General features: G+C 39.4%; 1 protein-coding gene across 2 annotated transcripts in view; it reads right to left on the bottom strand.

The window, feature by feature from the left end:
* Positions 1-2,855: 2,855 nt before the first annotated feature.
* Positions 2,856-18,811, bottom strand: part of LOC127410307 (serine/threonine-protein kinase Nek1-like) — a 50,431-nt gene continuing 34,475 nt past the window's right edge. For both annotated transcript variants that reach the window (XM_051645502.1, XM_051645503.1), the window contains 5 exons: positions 8,905-9,044; positions 8,462-8,805; positions 6,877-7,010; positions 6,258-6,390; positions 2,856-3,794 (listed from right to left, as the gene is read on the bottom strand). In XM_051645502.1, the coding sequence (XP_051501462.1) occupies positions 3,781-3,794; positions 6,258-6,390; positions 6,877-7,010; positions 8,462-8,805; positions 8,905-9,044 (765 nt within the window). In that variant the 3' untranslated portion in view covers positions 2,856-3,780. The remainder of the gene's footprint in view (positions 3,795-6,257; positions 6,391-6,876; positions 7,011-8,461; positions 8,806-8,904; positions 9,045-18,811) is intronic.

Genomic DNA, 18,811 nt, shown 5'->3' with positions numbered 1-18,811 from the left:
GCCTTGATTAACTGTCCTCCAGATTTCCCTCTCATGTGACCCCCATGACTCTAGAGTCTAGACCATAATCATTGCAATGCTTTAAAAAGTTTCTGGACACTTTTGTCACACTTAAAGGATTAGTTCATCCAAAAATTATAATTCTCTCATCATTTATTCACCCTCATGCCATCCCAGATGTGTATGACTTTCTTTCTTCTGCAGAACACAAATGAAGATTTTTAGAATTATATTTCAGATCTGTTGGTCCTTTCAATGCTAATGAATGGTGACCAAAACTTTGAAGCCCCAAAAAGCACATAAAGGCAGCATAAAAGTAATCCATATGACTCCAGTGTCTTCTGAAGCGAAGCAATCACTTTGCGTGAGAAATAGATCAATATTTATGTCATTTCTTTACTATAAATCTCGACTTTCACTTTCAGAATGTGAAAGTCAAAGTGAAAGTGGAGATTTATAGTAAAAAAGGACTTAAATATTAATCCGTTTCTCACCCACACCTATCATATCGCTTCTGAAGATATGGATTTAACCACTGGAGTCTTATGGATTACTTTTATGCTGCCTTTATGTGATTTTTGGAGCTTGAAATGTCTGGTCACCATTCACTTGCATTGTATGGAACTACAGAGCTGAGATATTCTTCTAAAAATCTTCATTTGAGTTCTGCAAAAGAAATCAAGTCATACACATCTGGGATGGCACGAGGGTGAGTAAATGATTGGAGAATTTTCAGTTTGGGGTGAACTATCCCTTTTAAAATGTATGGTTTTCACTGCAGTAGTTAACAAATCAAGTATCTACAGCAAACAAATTATGTCACAGTTCTGGCAGAGAAACCGCAGGTGCAGTGCAGATCCTCATATTAACTATGGATAATGGTAAGTTTCACTGGTCACACTTTATATTATGTGGTCTTAACTACTATGTACTACCATTTAATACATACAAGACTTGTATTATTTTTGTTAAATGTTTTGAAAGAAAACTGTGTCTGTGCTACAGTTCTTTCAAATAAATGCCACTTGAGTTAATATTTAGTTATATAATGCCAAGACATCCATACATTTTTCATACATTCAAGTGTGGCTAAAGTGTGCAAATACTTTTTGGCGCCACTCATATTTTGTGATATCATAGAAATGTGTGCCCAAATTTCTTATACAAAACAATGGTATCCTTATGTCTTTAAACATAGTAGTTTTGATAATAAATAGTTAATTACATTGCCTTTTTTTTAATTAAGTGCATTTCAGAAGAAGCATTATCCCTGTGATTTATGATGCTCTGCTATTTCTAAATGACCATTTCTCTTCTCAAAATTAAAAAGCAGACCACACTCAAATAAGCGTAAAACACAGCAATGAAAAAGAGAATAAAAATACATTTTTCCATCCATCAGTGCTTCCTCCACCTAGTGTGATTTATTCCCTTCCATCCTCTCCCTCTGGATCAGGTAAATTTATTTGCAAGCATTGGGCCATCAAGCAGGAATAATTAACTGTGACACTGGATGTAAAACAACAGACAGTTGAGTTTATGCATAACAAAGCACGAAATAGAGTGAGAAATAAAAGGAAAATTGATATGCACAAATCACAGAAAGTATGTTCACTGCTACAGTTTAACTGAGTCGTGAAGATGAAGTGGAAGGAGGCTGAGTGCAAAATGCAGTGCTTTTATGCTTAATGCATAAACATAAGCAGTGAGAAATTGTCACATGCTGTTATACTGCTACTCTAAACTGTTATTGCGGAGTAAGAGTTCAGGAAAATTCAGTAGCGGAATGATCCATGAGGTTGTCCAGGTTCAATTTACCAGTGCACATATACACAAACATAGCAGGGTCAGAAATGAATCAGGACTAGGGCAAAAAATGCCACAGAGTTACAAAAATGGCCTCATAGTGAATGCATCTGTTGTCTTAGGCCTAGAATAGAATATTATGAAGCTTATCGAGTTATGGGTTTAGTACCTCTGCAGACACGTAGTGAATTGTGCTGTCAGATTAGCTCTGTACTACAGTGACAACAGACCGAAGGCATAGTGATCGGCTAATTATTTAAAAAAATATATATTCTAGTAGAGCATTTACTGTGTTAAGCCATCTTGTGCATTACTAACAGCTACTTTAGTATTTGTTGTTGATTTGACATTGGTAACAGCCATAAATGTTGACATAGGGAATTCATTTCAATTTACAGATTCAGTTGAAGTATTTGACATAAATGTTCTCACACACTGTGTTTTTAATATGGTAAAATATGTGCCCTCATAAAATTATGAAACGCATGTATTGCCCCTCAATAAAGATGTTAATTTCTCACACTTACACACACACACACACACACACACACACACACACACACACACACACACACACACACACACACACACACACACACACACACACACGCAAAAGAGTTTGTCACAGAACAGAATGCAATTATCCTGTTTCGAATCCAAATGAATGAAGTCATGGACGGTTCATTTAATGAAAGCAAATGATATGTGACTCATCCTAAGATATCTGGCAAAGACACAACTTATACACACCCACAATAGTTTGTGGTTGTCTGAGAATGCGTGGGTGTTCTTTGATAAGGGGAAACCCCTACATACTTCCAGCCAATTCTTGTTACCGCTGCACAGCTGCTACTGACTGACAGCTCACTACACTACATCAGGTTGAGGAAAAGCCCTCCCACATAGGTAGCTGAAAATAGATAATAGCAACTGATTTCAGCTCAGCTGTTCCACATCCAAAACAGAGTCTTTCATTGCCAAATACCCACACACAGACACACAAAACACATTCTATCAAAAAAATGTTTAAAAAAAAAAAATTTGTTTTATTTCTCAGTACAAAGATACATATTCTTACATGCAAACAAACAGTAATAATGCTTGCAAATTATTTAACAATTGCTTTAGAATGCTATACACCTTTCTGTACACTTTCAAGTGCCACATTCTGCCAGCAAACTAAAATGTAGACAACATTTCATATATCCAAAAACAAACATACGTATGCTTGTGCACACTCGTGTTATCTTGCTTTATATGCATAGATAGTAACTCTACACAATATTTTTAAGTAACAGTTTCCACAAGCCCTGAAATTATATAAACTTCATTTGTAAGAAATTTTGAAAGAGGCAAAATAATTTCTGAGCATGTTATGTAAACGACTGATGTGCATGTAAAAAGTACAAAAAGAGGTTCTGAAAATTGTTTGAGAAGACTGGAATTTTTAGACAAAGTTTAGATTGGTCTGTTGTCTGAGGTAGACAGCTGATTAAAACCTGCTGCCTGTTGTGTGCAAGCACCTGATACTGGGCAGATAATTGACCTTTGACCCCTGAACTAGACCTCCCTGGCCAGTATTGATCCTTATAAAGCAGTTTCCATAGCTTCAGCTGTTAGTGAATACAGCAAGGAGCAGTGGTTTCACATACGGTCTGTCAACAGCTTGGAGGACACACGTATATCTCTGAGAATTTGTATTTCTCTCTGCTATGCATTGGTTAAATATTATATACACAAATATACAGATTTACATAGAAGTGCTTCAGTTACTACCAATATGGAAGTACAACTACAGTCAACCGTGGATTCTGAACTGCCTGTGCTTGAGTGGCCCATTTACCCCGTTTTTTTACCCTCTCTCTTACTTCCCCCTTCACCCATGTGCAACTTGGCCTGTCAGAGTGCATCATGGGAACACTTCAGCCTGCCAGCAGATTGTCCAAGGCTGCCAACGGCACGGATGAATAACTGCTATTCATCATTATCTGAGAAAGAAAGGGGAAGAGAGAGAGAGAGAGAGAAAGAGATAGAGAGAGAGAGAGAGAGAGAGAGAGAGCGAGAGAGCTGTTAGGATAAGACACTATAAGACTCACATACAAGACAGAGATCGGAGAAAAAAACTTCCAGGCTATATGTCTGATGTCAGAGGTCCCATTAAAGTTAATAATCAGGAGTTAGCCCTGAACACATTGCAAATGCCAGGAATACCCTCACATCAATCAGAGGCTGCTACACACAAGCAGAAACACGCACACTTCTTTAGCCGAATTATTTAACCTGACCTTTATGCCCTGGAACTGCTCAGACACTTGCGCAGCATGCCTTGTATCAGTAAGTCAAGGGTCTAAAAACAGGAAAAATAACTATGGGGTAGTCTTAGCCAAAGACAGAGCGCCCACAGACTGCCAACAGACCATTCAATGACCAATGACCATCTGCTGCATATGGCACACAAAAATGGCAAGGGCATGCTAAAATCGCCAGTTCCAATCTGGGAGTAAAAGGTTAAAAGTTTTCATAGCAGTCTGCCTAGAAACAATGTTGTGTTAAGACTTGATACAATGTGTTAAGGGTTGATACAATGAGCCCATTTGAGGAAGAATTAAGGTTCAGTACAGTAAACGTTAAAATATTCACTTTTTCAAAAGTAAAGCCACAAGCCATTATACATATTAATTAGATTTTAACGTGAGAAAAATCAGGAATTTACCGGCATTATGCGTTTAACAGATTGCAGGGTTTACTGGCCTTACGTCTTCATGAAAATGAAGTTGTAATATTGGATATAACTTTACACAGATAAGGTTAATAAGTGACTTCCATTGTAAGTGCCTTACTGTAACCACAGTTTTTCATACAATGGTGTCATACAATGGCAGTTTATGGTGACCACCTCTTCAAGCTTCAAAAGGACACAAAAGAATAATTCAGAAGTCTAATAAATGATTGTATGCAACTCATGTCTTGTTCTGAAGGAATACTATAAGGTTTTGTTAGAAACAAACCGAAATCAAATGTATTAAGTGAAACTCTTGACCGACCGTTGATCTCCTGTGCACGTTCATGAGTATGCAAAAGCTTTAGAACTCCTTGCACAAGAGCAGTTTTTATGCTGCACCCGCTTGCCAGATAGGGTGTTCAAGCCAAAACTAATTTTGTTTAGCTTCAAGAGGCCCACCAGCGATTTTAACAACAGACAACACAACAAAGCTGCACATGTAACCGGTCCTGCTCGACCTGCTCCGAGTGGGATTCGAACCGGTGTCAGCCAGCATGGGAGGCTGGCGCACTAACGAGGAGCCTAAAGGCTACAGCCCCTAGAGTCACACACAAAACCAGAGAACAGAACTTACAAAACATGTCTGAAGAGTTTGTAGTTGAAAAATAGGTGCGTTTCTATGCCCAGCCTTTTTTTGTTTGAACAGGAGTTCTCAATCAAACAGAGAGATAGAGGAGGCTGAAGGCTGCCACACCATGACCTATCTGTTTTTTGTCCTAAGCAGCAGCTTCGAGCGATGGGACATTCTGATCACTTTTTTTGGCGTCGAGACGGGTAACCCCGTTCGCTATAAACTGGCACCGGTCCAAAATCATTCTCCTAACATATTACTGAAGCCCGCGTCTCACTTGCCAGTTAAAAATACTTAATTTTGTCAGAGAATGTTAAACCTACCGACTGTTTTTGCTGAGGTCTCTTCAGGTGGAGGTCTTTCACACACACACCAGTTCAAAATAGAGAAGAGGTGACTGAACCATTCCCTCCACCTTTCTCTCCGGTTCTTCCAGTTCACTTTCGGTAAGCAAAACCTCCAAAATACTGTGTCTCCTGTACTCTCTGTCTGACTGTAGTATTTGGGTGTGTATGTGTGGCTGCCTTCAGCCTCATCCATCTCTCTGTTTGATTGAGAACTCCAGATTGAACCCGGAACATTCCCTTAATAGCAAGGTAATTCAATATCCACGAGCAGAAATTTATATTAAGCTTTGAGTCTAAGAAATAATGAGTACTTATTACTTTTGGACATACATTCTAATCAAAAGTACATAAACATTGTCTGCAATTTTTTCATTTAGATAGAATTAGCTGCAATGAGAACCAGACTTAATGCCGCAAATGTCAAAAATCTGGCTATGTGAGGCTAGCTATCAGGGACCTAGACCAAAACACATACATAAAACGATTTAGGATATTGATTGGGCGAAAGGAGAACACATTAAGACTGAATAAAAACAGAGGCAGTGTGGTTTTAGTGTCTGTAATCAGGGCATTCTCTGAAGTGTTTGATTTACTGCATTGTATGAAATAGTTTCTGTCCTAAACCCACTCCAGTTCTATTTTTCATTGTTCTGTTTCTTCAGATATTAAGTATGAATGAACGAGTTCATATGTCTTTATGATTGTGTTAGACAAAGAACATTAGATGAAATGGTATTGAATGATACATTACCTTCTTGGTAAGCTCCATCTGCCATCACCAAATGGAGGATTTTAGAATACAGGTGCTGGTGTTCAGTTCCCAAAATGCTTTGTACCATGTTAGAGCCCATTTCAATGTTCTCATCTTCATCCTCATGGATGGCCTAACAGAATGAACAAGCAAACTTTATACAAATAATAACAACATCTAATATGATGGCACCATGCAAGCCAACTAAAGCCCATAACATTTCAAATTATACAGTGATAAGAGAATTAAAGCAGTTAATTGCACTTCCAGTGTAACAAACTGTATAAAAAAAGCTTTTTAAGTTAAATCCTTAAAAGTTTAGGATAACATCGGCATCAAATGAATCAGTCGCCAGAATGAATTCGATGGCTAAAACAACACTTTGTGTTTAAAAATGTATGAGTATCCTCATTTCAGAAGTACGTGGCAGCATTGTTAATGGTGGTGTATGACTACTACAGACTTCCCAGATTTGCTGTATTTCCACGATGCATTTCTCCAAGCACAAAACCACTGAATATCATTAGGGACATGGTGAAAGTTGACATAATAATGCAAAACTGGTCTAAGACAATACAATATTAAATATTTTTTGGATTGGCACTACAGGAATTCAGACCTTGATCTTGTTGTAGGCTTGGATGAAGTTCTCAAAGCCCATAGCCTGCTCTAGATGAAAGCGCAGCTCCTCCAGACGACAGAAGATACTGTCCTGTTGGTCTAGATCTTCATTACCCTCTTCCTCACTATCATCTGTATTCATACCCACAGTGAGATATAATGCAGACACAGCTAAATCCATCAGGTAAGAATGTATTGTGGAGTACTGGCTAAAGCTATGCTGATCTGTTTTGGTGAGAGTGATATCTGCTAACGTCATTCGACACATTGTAGTCATTTAAAGCCAATCAATCATCAGATTTAATTAGCCAGAACAATATCTTTAGCACAATGAACTCAGCACCTGCTTTCATTTCTATGCAACAAAGTAACAGTCTTCAAAATAAACAGTTAATTTATGATGCATTTAGGTTACAGTTCTATTGTGTTGCATTTGTCGATGCAGTTTGCAGTGCTGCAGTATTGTATTGGTGGATGTGGCCAGCAATTATTTAGAGTTTTATGGATTTAAAAATTTTTTGGGCTGCCACCTGCCATTTTTTCCCCCTAAAATGTAAAAGCTCACCATTCACACAAACAGTGGACTAATTGCAAAAAAATGGTGAAGTTTTTCAGAAAACCCCCCAAATAAAAAAAGACAATTATTCATAAAAAATATTATATATGTTTACAGTCTTATGATGAGCAGAAATACAAAAAAACATTTTGTGGTCCTAACTTTGTAAGCATGTAATTCTGGTTCTGTTCATGCCATCTCTCTCCAAAATGTCTTACTTTATTCCACTAGACAGCAGCAAGTCCTAGGAAAAATATTTTTTCTCTATAACCTTCCATCACAATATGCAGATCTGAAATGTAGGTGGCGCTTCAGCATATTTTTGCCCTCAAAGATGTGAACGTCCATAGACATTTAGTCTAATTTTCAGTTCATGCACCACCCCCATTGTTTCATCGAATATCTCGGCTTCTGAATGGACTAGAAGTGTCATTAGAAAGATGAGATTGTACCTTTTGCAATGATATAATTTTTTTTATTACCAATAATCGATCACATATATTTCCGATGATTTGTTTAGCATGCTTTTCCTGTTGGACCGCATATTGTTTTCTAAATATCTAAGATATAACATTGGATTATTAAAAAAAGCAAGTTCATAGACAAGTAAAACATTTCTCATTTTGTAAAGTTTTGGCTACTTAGGTGGTGCTTCTTTGTGACGCAGAGGTTTTCAGCTTTAATTTTATGTAACAGAAATGCTAAATTGATGGTATTCTATGAAAAATTCAGATTCTAAACTTTCAAATTATACCACATAAGCCTAACTTATGTATCCGGGGACTTTAAACATTTATGGATGTAGATGTGTTGTGCACTGTTTGTGGATGCAGTTAGCAGTGCTTTTGTGTAGTGTGTTTGTGGATGTGATTAGCAATTCGTTTGTTGAGTTCGTGGATGCAGTCAGATGTGTTTAGCTGTTGTGTTGAGTTTGTGGATGCAGTTAGCTGTTATGTTGTGTTGTACTGTGTTCATGGATGTGATAAGTGATTGTAATACTTTACACATGTGGTTGTGATTACATTACCTGTTTGCCACTCCTCATTGAGCAGACCTTCACTGCTGTTCTGCTCTTCATCTTCCTCAACTTCCATTCCAATAGTAACATGTCCTCCTGGCTCTTCCTCATCATGACTACTATCATCATCTTCCTCAGCCATCCCATTACAACACTCCTTCTCTGGACTGTGTTTGTTGTCACCAGCATCTTCCAGCCCAGCTGGTAGACAAGCTGCCTCTTCATCAGCAGGACTGCTATTGGATCCACCACCATCATTCTCCTCTTCATCATAATCATCTTCACTGCGCTGCTCCTGGAGAAGCCTCTTCATAGATGCTCTGAGCTCTCGCAAATCATCATCCTCATACACACTGAGAGGGAGAGTTTATAAGTGAGTGTTTGTGTTGATACGTGTGTTAGCAGGTATACATGCATGCATACATGTACTTGTGTGTCTGTGTGCATCTTACTCCTCAGTCTCTGACTGCTCATCCGCCTTGTCCTCCAGATCCTCTATCTCCAAGTTGCTTTCAGGAGCCACAGCACCTTCAGGTTCTGAAGCATCATTGAACACTTTACTGAGGTCTGGTAAGGAGCATGTCCTCAGCATCTGATAAATCACACACATACAAGTTCACAAAGACTATGGGTCACTTAGTGAGCTGCCTCACTTCTATGACAGCATCCTAACTGAAATGGAGCCTCATAAGAGACCGATTTGAAACACTCTACAAAGACGGCAGCTCCATGAGTCATTGAAAAAGGGGCAGAGGCTCCAAACCGTCAGCAAAGATATAAGGAGCCCCTAACCTAACCCTTTCCCCAACCATATGGGGAAGTGAAGCCCCCTTTTTGGAGTTGGCGCAACCCCCTTCTGGAGTGGCGAGATTCCATTTGGAGATTCCACCCCCATTTGGTGGAATACTATCCACATACTATTCTTCCTTAGAATTTGGCCAAAATTAGATATCTTAGGAGGCAGCATAATTAAGATACCTACATTTTGTGTGCACCTATGATGCCTAAAAGTGCTGCCTCCGGGTTTTGGAATAGACCCTATATATGAAAACTAAGCTGCAGAAAAGGTTCATTCCAAAATCATTTCAGCTGTGACATCACAGTCATGAGCATGTTAACAAATGTCTGCCCACATCCAAATATTCCATTTGGTATCTAGATATAGAGGAAATTCACCAAACACTGTACTGTTCCTAGCTGTAAGGTAGCACCATTATCTCTGTATAGCCTCTTTAAGGACACCAATGTTAAAAAAAAACACCTAAAGTTTATTTTTAACAAGGTCCTGATTATTTCCGACCATCACAGTATGGCATATTTCACCTTAGATTGTTTGTAAACCTGTCTCAGTGTAATGCAGGCTATGCAAAGTTGAGGCAGTGCCAACTATACTGTATCGACAGCAATCCCAAGTAAGAGTCATTATTCATTTCACATGCAGAAAATGTGTTTCTATAGAAGTTTTAAAGGCAATGCAGCAAAAATCATCCCGTTTTAAAGATGTGTATATCCGTAATTCTTACCGGTAGCTAATTTCTAGTAATGCAAGTACAGCTTAATTAGCAATAAAATCTGACAACAATGGCCTATCCGCGCATCTTGTGCTGATGATGAAATTTATGCCACATGCACTGTGCACGAGATAGAGAGGTTGGAAAATGGTAATGAAAAACTAAATTCCAACTGTTTTTGGTGCTAGAAATAATAGACTTCAGGGAAAAAAGTAAAATCTTACTAAAGTGTAGAAAACAGCCCCTTTAATCAAATTGAATTGAATTAAAACAAGAATGCACAAAACAATCTCCAAACTGCAGTTTGAAGTTCAAATCTAAATTGTGTGCAAAAATAAAACAATCTAGCTATTTATCACTCTGCAGGGAATTAAAACTCTCTGCACAGTCATCCATCTCCAGCACAGCCGTCAGTTCGGAGATGCACTGTGTTCTCTCACTTGCACACAAGAGAGGAGTGCTAAACTACTGATTAAACAGACTGACAGCCTGCTCTGAGAAAGACACTATTTAGTGTGCAAGTGTGTGTGTGTGTGTGTGTGTGTGTGTGTGTGTGTGTGTGTGTGTGTGTGTGATCTGCTTGTACAATTGTCCGGAGGGTGTAAACAATCCGAAAGGCCAAATGTAAGTGTGTTTGTGAAAGTGTGAGCACGGGTGTGAATGTTAATGTGCTTTTGTGAGGACAGTGTGTGTGCGTGTGTGCCTGTGGGGTGGGTGAAAGAGTACACAGGCCAGTGCAAAGTCCTTTGGTTTACTGGAATATCAAGGATGTGGAAGAATCGCATTAATAACGCTCAACTCAGGAGCTCAAACACACACACACACACACACACACACACACACATATACATCAGACCTTCCAGCAAAGCAAAGGCTCACATCCATATGTCTATCCCTGCATGCACACATCATTAGCACTATTATTTTGCACGCAAACACAAATCTCAGTCTGCGGAAAACAAATAACCACAAACAAAACTTGTCGTGATGTACCCAAAGGAGCTCTTCTATCATTCTCTACATCATTCTCTGCATTCTCTCAAGTGTTACACATCATCACAGATTGCCATCTGTTTCTCCTGCTATATTGCTATGACATCTTCTAGCCCTCTCTTCCAGCTCTCTTGCTCTTCCTCCCTGTCAATCATAAAAACTTTGGTTCTAATCAGTGTGATGGATGGTAGCCTCCATTACTAGGCTCTGTAATAGTCTCATATTCTTCTATTAAAGCTGAAGTATGTAATTTCTGTGCCACTAGAGTCAACAAAGGCAATGGCAAAAATAATCATTGTTGCCAGAAAACTCTCCATATCTTCCATTGGTTGCACAAAAAAAAAAAAAAAAAAAAAAACTCACATCATTTGTCGAGCCGGATATTCAAGAAATAAATAGGCTAAATAACTACCACCTCTTTATTGCGCAAAACTATTAAAGTAAGAAACAAGAAAGGTTCCAATACAGAGCAGCACAAAACCACTTATGCACAACCCAGATGCAGAATGTGCATGGCTGTTAGATTATAAATATTGTGGGGGTGCAACATGTAGTTAAACACATCCAACAGTTTGCGTAAATATTTAAGACAGTGGTCACTCAAACAAAATGCTAATTTTCCCTGCGATTTACATTTTGAATAGAAACATGGATTCCTATGAAGCCATTCATACCTGGAGCAAACATTCGGTGCTGACACAGATTTTTACGGTGAGTGTGTCAATTTTTTTTCCTTTGCCCGGTGATGAAATGCCCGGACCAATAAAATATTAGCTCACGTGTCAAATATGGATCACGTGTCAGATGCTGCTGCACCAATGCAACTGGTGGAGCTAAAGCAGAGAAAGCTGTTTTGACCACCGACATTAAACGTTGAAGTAACGTTGAAAGAAATCCTGAACCAGCTTCATATTTGCTTCAAATGCCTTAAAAACAAAAACAAACAAAACATTCTCATATTGGTCCTCTTCACATGCAAATTATATTGCTGCATCCCTACCTTGCACCACCTTTAAAAATGATCTGATCTTATGTGGATTGTCTTCATAATTTATTCCATATTGCTGATTTTATTTTTACTTTGTTTTGGCCTTTGCATTTCATTTTACATGAGTTTTCTTATATCTTTAATATAACATATATTGTGCCATATTTGCCTTTGTATCACCTTTTTTTAATAAACAGCTTTATGGATCTTAAGTGTTTTTCTTTACCAAATATTGTTAATATTTTTGTGATTAACATTTTTTATTGATTCATCTATTAAACAATGAAAAGCAAAACATATACAAACAGAATCAATATTTAACCCTCACAATTGCCCACATCCCCAACCTGACCCCCAACAACACCCCAGTGGTCACATAATTATAGACACACAAACAAACAAAAAAACAAAACAAACAAAACAAAAAATATATATAATAATCACACACATCCACTACACCACTCTCTCTACTGTTCCTCCCCGAAAGCCCTCCAAAAAAGTCAGATATTTGCTCCATTTCTCCACAAGTCTAAATTCCCCAGTCTTCTGGTTGCCCCCTCTTCAAAAGCAGCCACTCTGCCCATCTCCGAACACCACTCCTGAAATGGGGGCGCTCCAGCCGACTTCCAACTCCTTAAAATTATCTGACTGGCAATCATAATGCTAGTAAGGACCCAGTTTTTTATGTGCTTATTCTCCATTTTAATGACCGCCCCATCAACTAAAATACAGAGTCTGGGGCAAAATAAATTTGAGAGCCCAATAGCTCACACATAAAAATCTGAATCTTCAACCAAAATTCTTGGATCTTATCACATCCCCAAAAGACATGGGTTGTGTCTCCATCTTCTGATTGACATTGCCAGCAAGTGGGTGTGTCTTTAAGACCAAGCCTATACAATCTAGAGGGGGTCCAACAGACTCTATGTAAAATCTTGAATTGCATAAGGCGAACCCTTGCATTTCTAGATGCAGACTTGATGTTTTTTAGAATCCTTGCCCACACTCCCTCCTGTAAAATACCAAGTTTAGATCTTTCTCCCATAATCTCTTGATAGAAGTTAAAGCTCTGACCCCCAGACTCTGAATTAGCAGGGAGTAATACACTGATGCCTCATGACCTTTTCCAAAAGCAGTAATCACCACTCCCAGAGTATCTGTCGATTTAGGGGGTGTAAACTACTCCCAAAAACAGTACAGAGAAGGTGGCGCAGCTGTAAATACTTATAGAACTGAGATCTGGGAATCCCAAAATGCTGAACCAAATTTTGAAAGGATTTCAACACTCCACTCTCATAATCCACTCTGACCAGCAGAAAGGGGACTTATTAATACATAATTTGGGGTTCAGCCAAATGCTCGAGGCAACATTTAAATAAATGTCTGAATTAAACACTCTGGACACTTTTGTCCACACCGAGTGCAAATGTGAGACAACAGGGTGTAAATTAACTTCTCCAGTTAGTTTGATAGAAAGACTTTGCACTGGTAAAATAGGGACCAGAACTTCCTGTTCAATACAAAACCAGGGAGGGGCTCTCTCAGGTGGAAGAGACCAACGAGCCAAATGTCTGAGACCAAATGCATAATAATAAAACAAAATCTTGGGTAGGCCTAGCCCACTTTTGTCAATCGGCCTATGTAATTTGTTGAAATGTAATCTGGGAAATGTATCATTCCAAATGAAAGACTTCGCTATGCTATCAAATTAAATGAGAGAGGGGTACATCTACAGGGAGAGATTGTAACAGGTTGTTAAATTTTGGAATACAATTCATTTTAATAACATTAACCTTCCCAATCAGAGATATATGTAATGAAGCCCACCTGCCCACATCGCTCGAAAATCTTTTTATTAAAAGGTCAAAATTAACTCTAACTAGATCACACAAATTTGCTGGGAATAAAATGCCCAAATACTTAATGCCCTGTTTGGGCCACTGAAAGGCGCATGGCTGAAAAGCCGTTATTGGCAGTATGTTGTCAGAGCCAAGCATCTGTATCTCTGTATCCTGAGAATTTAGAAAAGGAATGAATAATTCTGTGGAGGCAAGGCATAGATCTAGTGGGGTTGGAGATTAATAATAAAATATCATCAGCGTAAAGCAAAAGCTTATGCGCCACACCTCCCACCACCACCCCTGGAAAATCATCTTCCCTTCTTATCGTGGCTGCTAATGGTTCTAGGGCAAGACAGAACGATAATGGGGAAAGAGGGCAAGCCTGCCGGGTGCCCCTATCCAGATTAAAATAATCTGAAATTAATCCATTTGTTTGTACCCCTGCTACAGAGTGTTTATAAAGTAACTTAATCGATCAAATAAAAGTATTCCCGAACCCATATATTTAAAAACCTTAAAAAGATAATCCCATTCTACCATATCAAACGCCTTTTTGGTGTCAAGTGAGATGGCAGCAACCGGAGTCTGATCGTTCACCACTGACCGCATGATATTGATGAAACGCCTAATGTTTTCAGAAGAGCCGTGGCCTGGAATAAATCCCACCTGATCTATATGTATAAGAGATGTCATAACTTTACTTAATTGGTTAGCCAAAATTTTGGACAATATTTTAACATCTAGCTGGATCAGGGAAATAGGACGGTAACTCTTACACTCGCTTGGATCTTTGTCCTTTTTAAGAATCAGACTGATCCGGGCTTGTGTCATGGTTGGCGGAAGCTTTCCATTCTTTAATGATTCCATATAAAATTCTAGTAAAATTGGAGCCAGTTCTGTAGCATAAGATCTAAAAAATTCAGGGGGCCTGGGTAGCTCAGTGGTAAAAGACGCTGGCTACCACCCCTGGAGTTCACTAGTTCAAATCCCAGGGCATGCTGAGTGACTCCAGCCAGGTCTCCTAAGCAACCAAATTGGCCCGGTGGCTAGGGAGGGTAGAGTCACATGGGGTAACCTCCTCGTGGTCGCCATAATGTGGTTCATTCTCAGTGGGGCACGTGGTGAGTTGAGCGTGGATGCCGCGGTGGATGGCGTGAAGCTTCCACACGCGCTATGTCTCCGTGGCAACGCGCTCAACAAGCCACGTGATAAGATGCGTGGGTTGGCGGTCTCAGACGCGGAGGCAGCTGGGATTCGTCCTCCGCCACCCGGATTGAGGCAAATCACTACACGACCACGAGGACTTAAAAGCGCATAGGGAATTGGGCATTCCAAATTGGGGGAAAAAAGGAAAAAAAAAATCTAAAAAATTCAGCGGCAAAGCCATCTGGCCCTGGAGCCTTGCCTGTAGGCAAGGCCTTAATTACCTCGCCAAACTCCTCCAAGGTTATCTCAGAATCTAGATAATTTTTTTGCTTATTTGTCAATTTAGGGAGTTCTAATGGTTCCACAAAGTTTCTAATATCTTCATCAGTAGACGAAGATGTGGAACTATAAAGATCAAGATAGAATTCTTTAAAAGCATTATTAATATCAATGGCCTAGGTAAAAATTTCACCACCAGCAGATTTCACTGAGGGAATGGTAGAAAAAGACTCTCTCTGCTTTATATATCTAGCCAAAAGCTTCCCTGCTTTGTCCCCCGACTCAAAGTATGACTGTCTTGCCCTGAATAGCCAAAACTCCACCTTTCGCGACAAAATAGTATTATATCTGTATTTCAATTGAGTCAATTCTCTGAGGCCATCAGATGACATTCGGTGCTTCAGTTCTGCCTCGGCACTTTTAATATTCCCTTCAAACTCCACGAGTTCTCGTGCTTTGGACTTTTTGATAAATGAGGCATACTGAATGATCTGACCCCTAAGAACTGCCTTAAGTGCCTCCCAAGCCATGCCCACAGAGGATACTGAGGACCAGTTTATCTCCAAAATTTTGAATTTTGCAAAAGGGATACATTAAAGCGCCAACTATATGATTTCTTTTTCTCCATATGTGGCAACACCTCTAAACTCACCAGGGCGTGATCTGAGGCTAAAATGTTTCCAATTGAACAATCAACAACAGATGAAATGAGGGACTTAGATATATATATAAAAGAAAATCTATTCTAGAATAGATCTTATGGACTGATTAAAAAAAATGTATAGTCCCTACCAGATGGGTTCAATCTGTTTGAGACATTTTAATTGTAGATGTTTACTTATCAATGTATTGACTCCCCTGCTCTTTCTTGAGCCAACACTAAAGAAAAAATGTCCAACCCATATCTTCCCAAATTTTTCAGCTTCCTGTGGGGAAAGATGCCTTTCTTGAAGAAACACTATATCATATTTCTTATGCTTAAGAAGAGAAATAACTCTTCCTTCTTTTAATGGGGTGCCCCGACCATTCACATTCCACTGGAGAGAGATAGTACACTCATATTAACATTTGACATTTTGACATATTAGAAAAAATGTATTGTGTCAAAAACAAGATTATAAAGACCACATTCCAACACTAGAGCAACAATCAAACCCCAAACTTCCCCCCTAACCAAACAAACAGAAAAAAGAAAAATGCGCGCATTAACCCCGCGCACAACAGCGCCAACTGGCGTCCATCCCTCTAAACTCAAAGAGTCCATGTATGCCAACGAGAGCCCCCACGACAACTTTGCCATCGGATTGCTCAAGTCCGGTGCATCTGTACAAATTTTGTAAGACACTCCAGCCGCTTGGCAGAACCAGCACAAAAACAAAAAAAAAGGCGTCCAGCTTCCTCAGACAGTCAAGTGTATGTTCAGCGAGTCAAGCTCACTTAGGGGCAACGTGAGAAACAACAAATGGCTTACTCACCCCATTGTCTCTATGAAAGACAATGCTTGCTGTGGGCATGTAAATATTTTGCAGCCATCCTTAGTATCTATTCTCAATTTGGTCAGAACATCAGTGCAAAAGCGATCTTCCGTTGATGTAAGAGTTTCTTGCATTCCTTGAATCGATCACGTTTCTCTTTTCGAATTCGCAAAGTCCGGGAACAAGAAAATGTTGTGGTTCTTCCAAGAAAGCCTTCCTTTACTCCTCATCTCGCGTAACACAAGATCTTTATCGGATGATCTCAGAAATTTGGCCAGAATTGATCGGGGCCTGTCTCCCTCAGCGGATCTTCGAACTGGGACTCTGCGAGCTCGCTCGATTTCCAACTTATGGCCTGTTATTTCGAGCAGACTCGGGAAGAGCTCATCTAGGAATTCCACCATATCTTGGCCTTCTTCGTCCTCAGGAATTCCAACAATTCGGACATTGGTTCGCTGATTATGATTCTCAAGGTCTTCCAACTTTTCCCTGATGCACTGCAAATCCACCTTGGCCACTAGATGATTAGCAGCTAATTCCCTCTCCGATGACTCCAGATAATCGATCCGTTTCTCAACATCCCCGATTATCTTGTAACCAACTCAGAGAATTTCACCTCCATCGTCATAATCGATCGGCGTATTACAGCAAGATCCTGCAAGTCCGCAACAACCTTCATCAGCATCACAGACATGCTGGACAGTTGGCGTTGAATTTCTCCCGCCGCACCATCCAAATTGAGTCCCTGGTCTGCAGCCCTGTCTGGAGTATCAGCTTGAGCACATAAGTGACATTTAATGTCTCCAGAGCTCGAGGATTTTGAATTCTTTGACATACTGTCTACATAGAACAGTTATGAAACAGAGCATCTCACCGGTTTTTGACACAAAAAGAATTAAAAACTAGCAAAGTGCGCAGAGCTCGCCGTTCACACGTCCGACCTTCGCATGGCGTCACGCGACTCTCCCAAATATTGTTAATATTAGTACTATTGCTGTGACTTGCAGTGCACTCTGTGTGCCTTTGTATACCAAAAACATGGTGTTTTCCTCCACAAAATTTTGTATGTTATTGCTGTGCCATTAAGTCGTTAACAACTGAGCTGTCGTTAGCAGTACTAAAGTATCTAATAATGGATCAGATAGAAGATGGGTTTTGTGTTTAGATGTCATCATGTTTAATTTGTAACATGCAGGGGTTTGAGCAAATGTATAACAAGTAGACTGTGGCAGCAGGGGCATGGTCAAGCATCTCTCCGGATAGAGAAAGCGGTAAGGGCGCTTACACCTGAGCTAAATTATGTCTAACACCTGTCTCTAATTTCAGTGAGCACGGGGAGAGCGGCATAAATAGAGCAACACAACACTCAGTCGGGAGAGAGACTGGATACGACAGAGCCGAGCAAAGATTTTTCTAGTAGTAAAAGTTTGTTTATGAAAGCTGTGTGTGTTAGGTTAGTGTGTGAAGGTAAACTGTAAATTGGTGTCGCCAAGAGGGGAAAATAAAGCCTGACCTGAAGAAGGAAAAACTGCTCCTCGCTTCATCTTTTACATAGACATACATGGCAATAAGATACAATCAGTATTGTTCCAATTGACAACATTTGTTTTAACAGTCATTATGTGTGTGCATTACACAGTGACTTTAAAGAAATATAAATAACATAAGTATGCGTGCAGTGGCATAAAATCAGTATTTTTTCAACTGAAAACATGTTTCATCTCTGCTGCAGCTTGTAGAGAAATCGGTTTTCTTTTTTCGATCTGCTCGTTAGAGAACTCATATTTCGATTTCATAGATGTTTCGCAAATTTGTTAAGTAATTCTTCTTCTCATCTGTGATGGGTGAAGGGCAGACCAGCTGAAAGGTGCTTTGCGCCATTGGCAAATTTCTGCCTTTGTAATTTATCATCTGCCATTTCCAAAATATGGACATACTAGTTAGTCTCATTCCATGTTTGTGCACAAAACATGCATGTAAAATCTTCCAAGCAGAAATCATAATTCCTCAATAAGTTTTCACTAATACTCTTTATTAATATAGGACAACGTTTAGAATCAGCTCAAATACAAATATTCAAAAATCTTTCCTGGTGGGCTTGGAAATATGGAAATTGTTAAGCCAAT

This window comes from Myxocyprinus asiaticus, chromosome 19 (assembly GCF_019703515.2).
Source record: "Myxocyprinus asiaticus isolate MX2 ecotype Aquarium Trade chromosome 19, UBuf_Myxa_2, whole genome shotgun sequence".
Taxonomy (NCBI): domain Eukaryota; kingdom Metazoa; phylum Chordata; class Actinopteri; order Cypriniformes; family Catostomidae; genus Myxocyprinus; species Myxocyprinus asiaticus.
The sequence above is the reverse complement of the archived record's forward strand: the minus strand, read 5'-3'. Positions and strand labels throughout refer to the sequence as shown.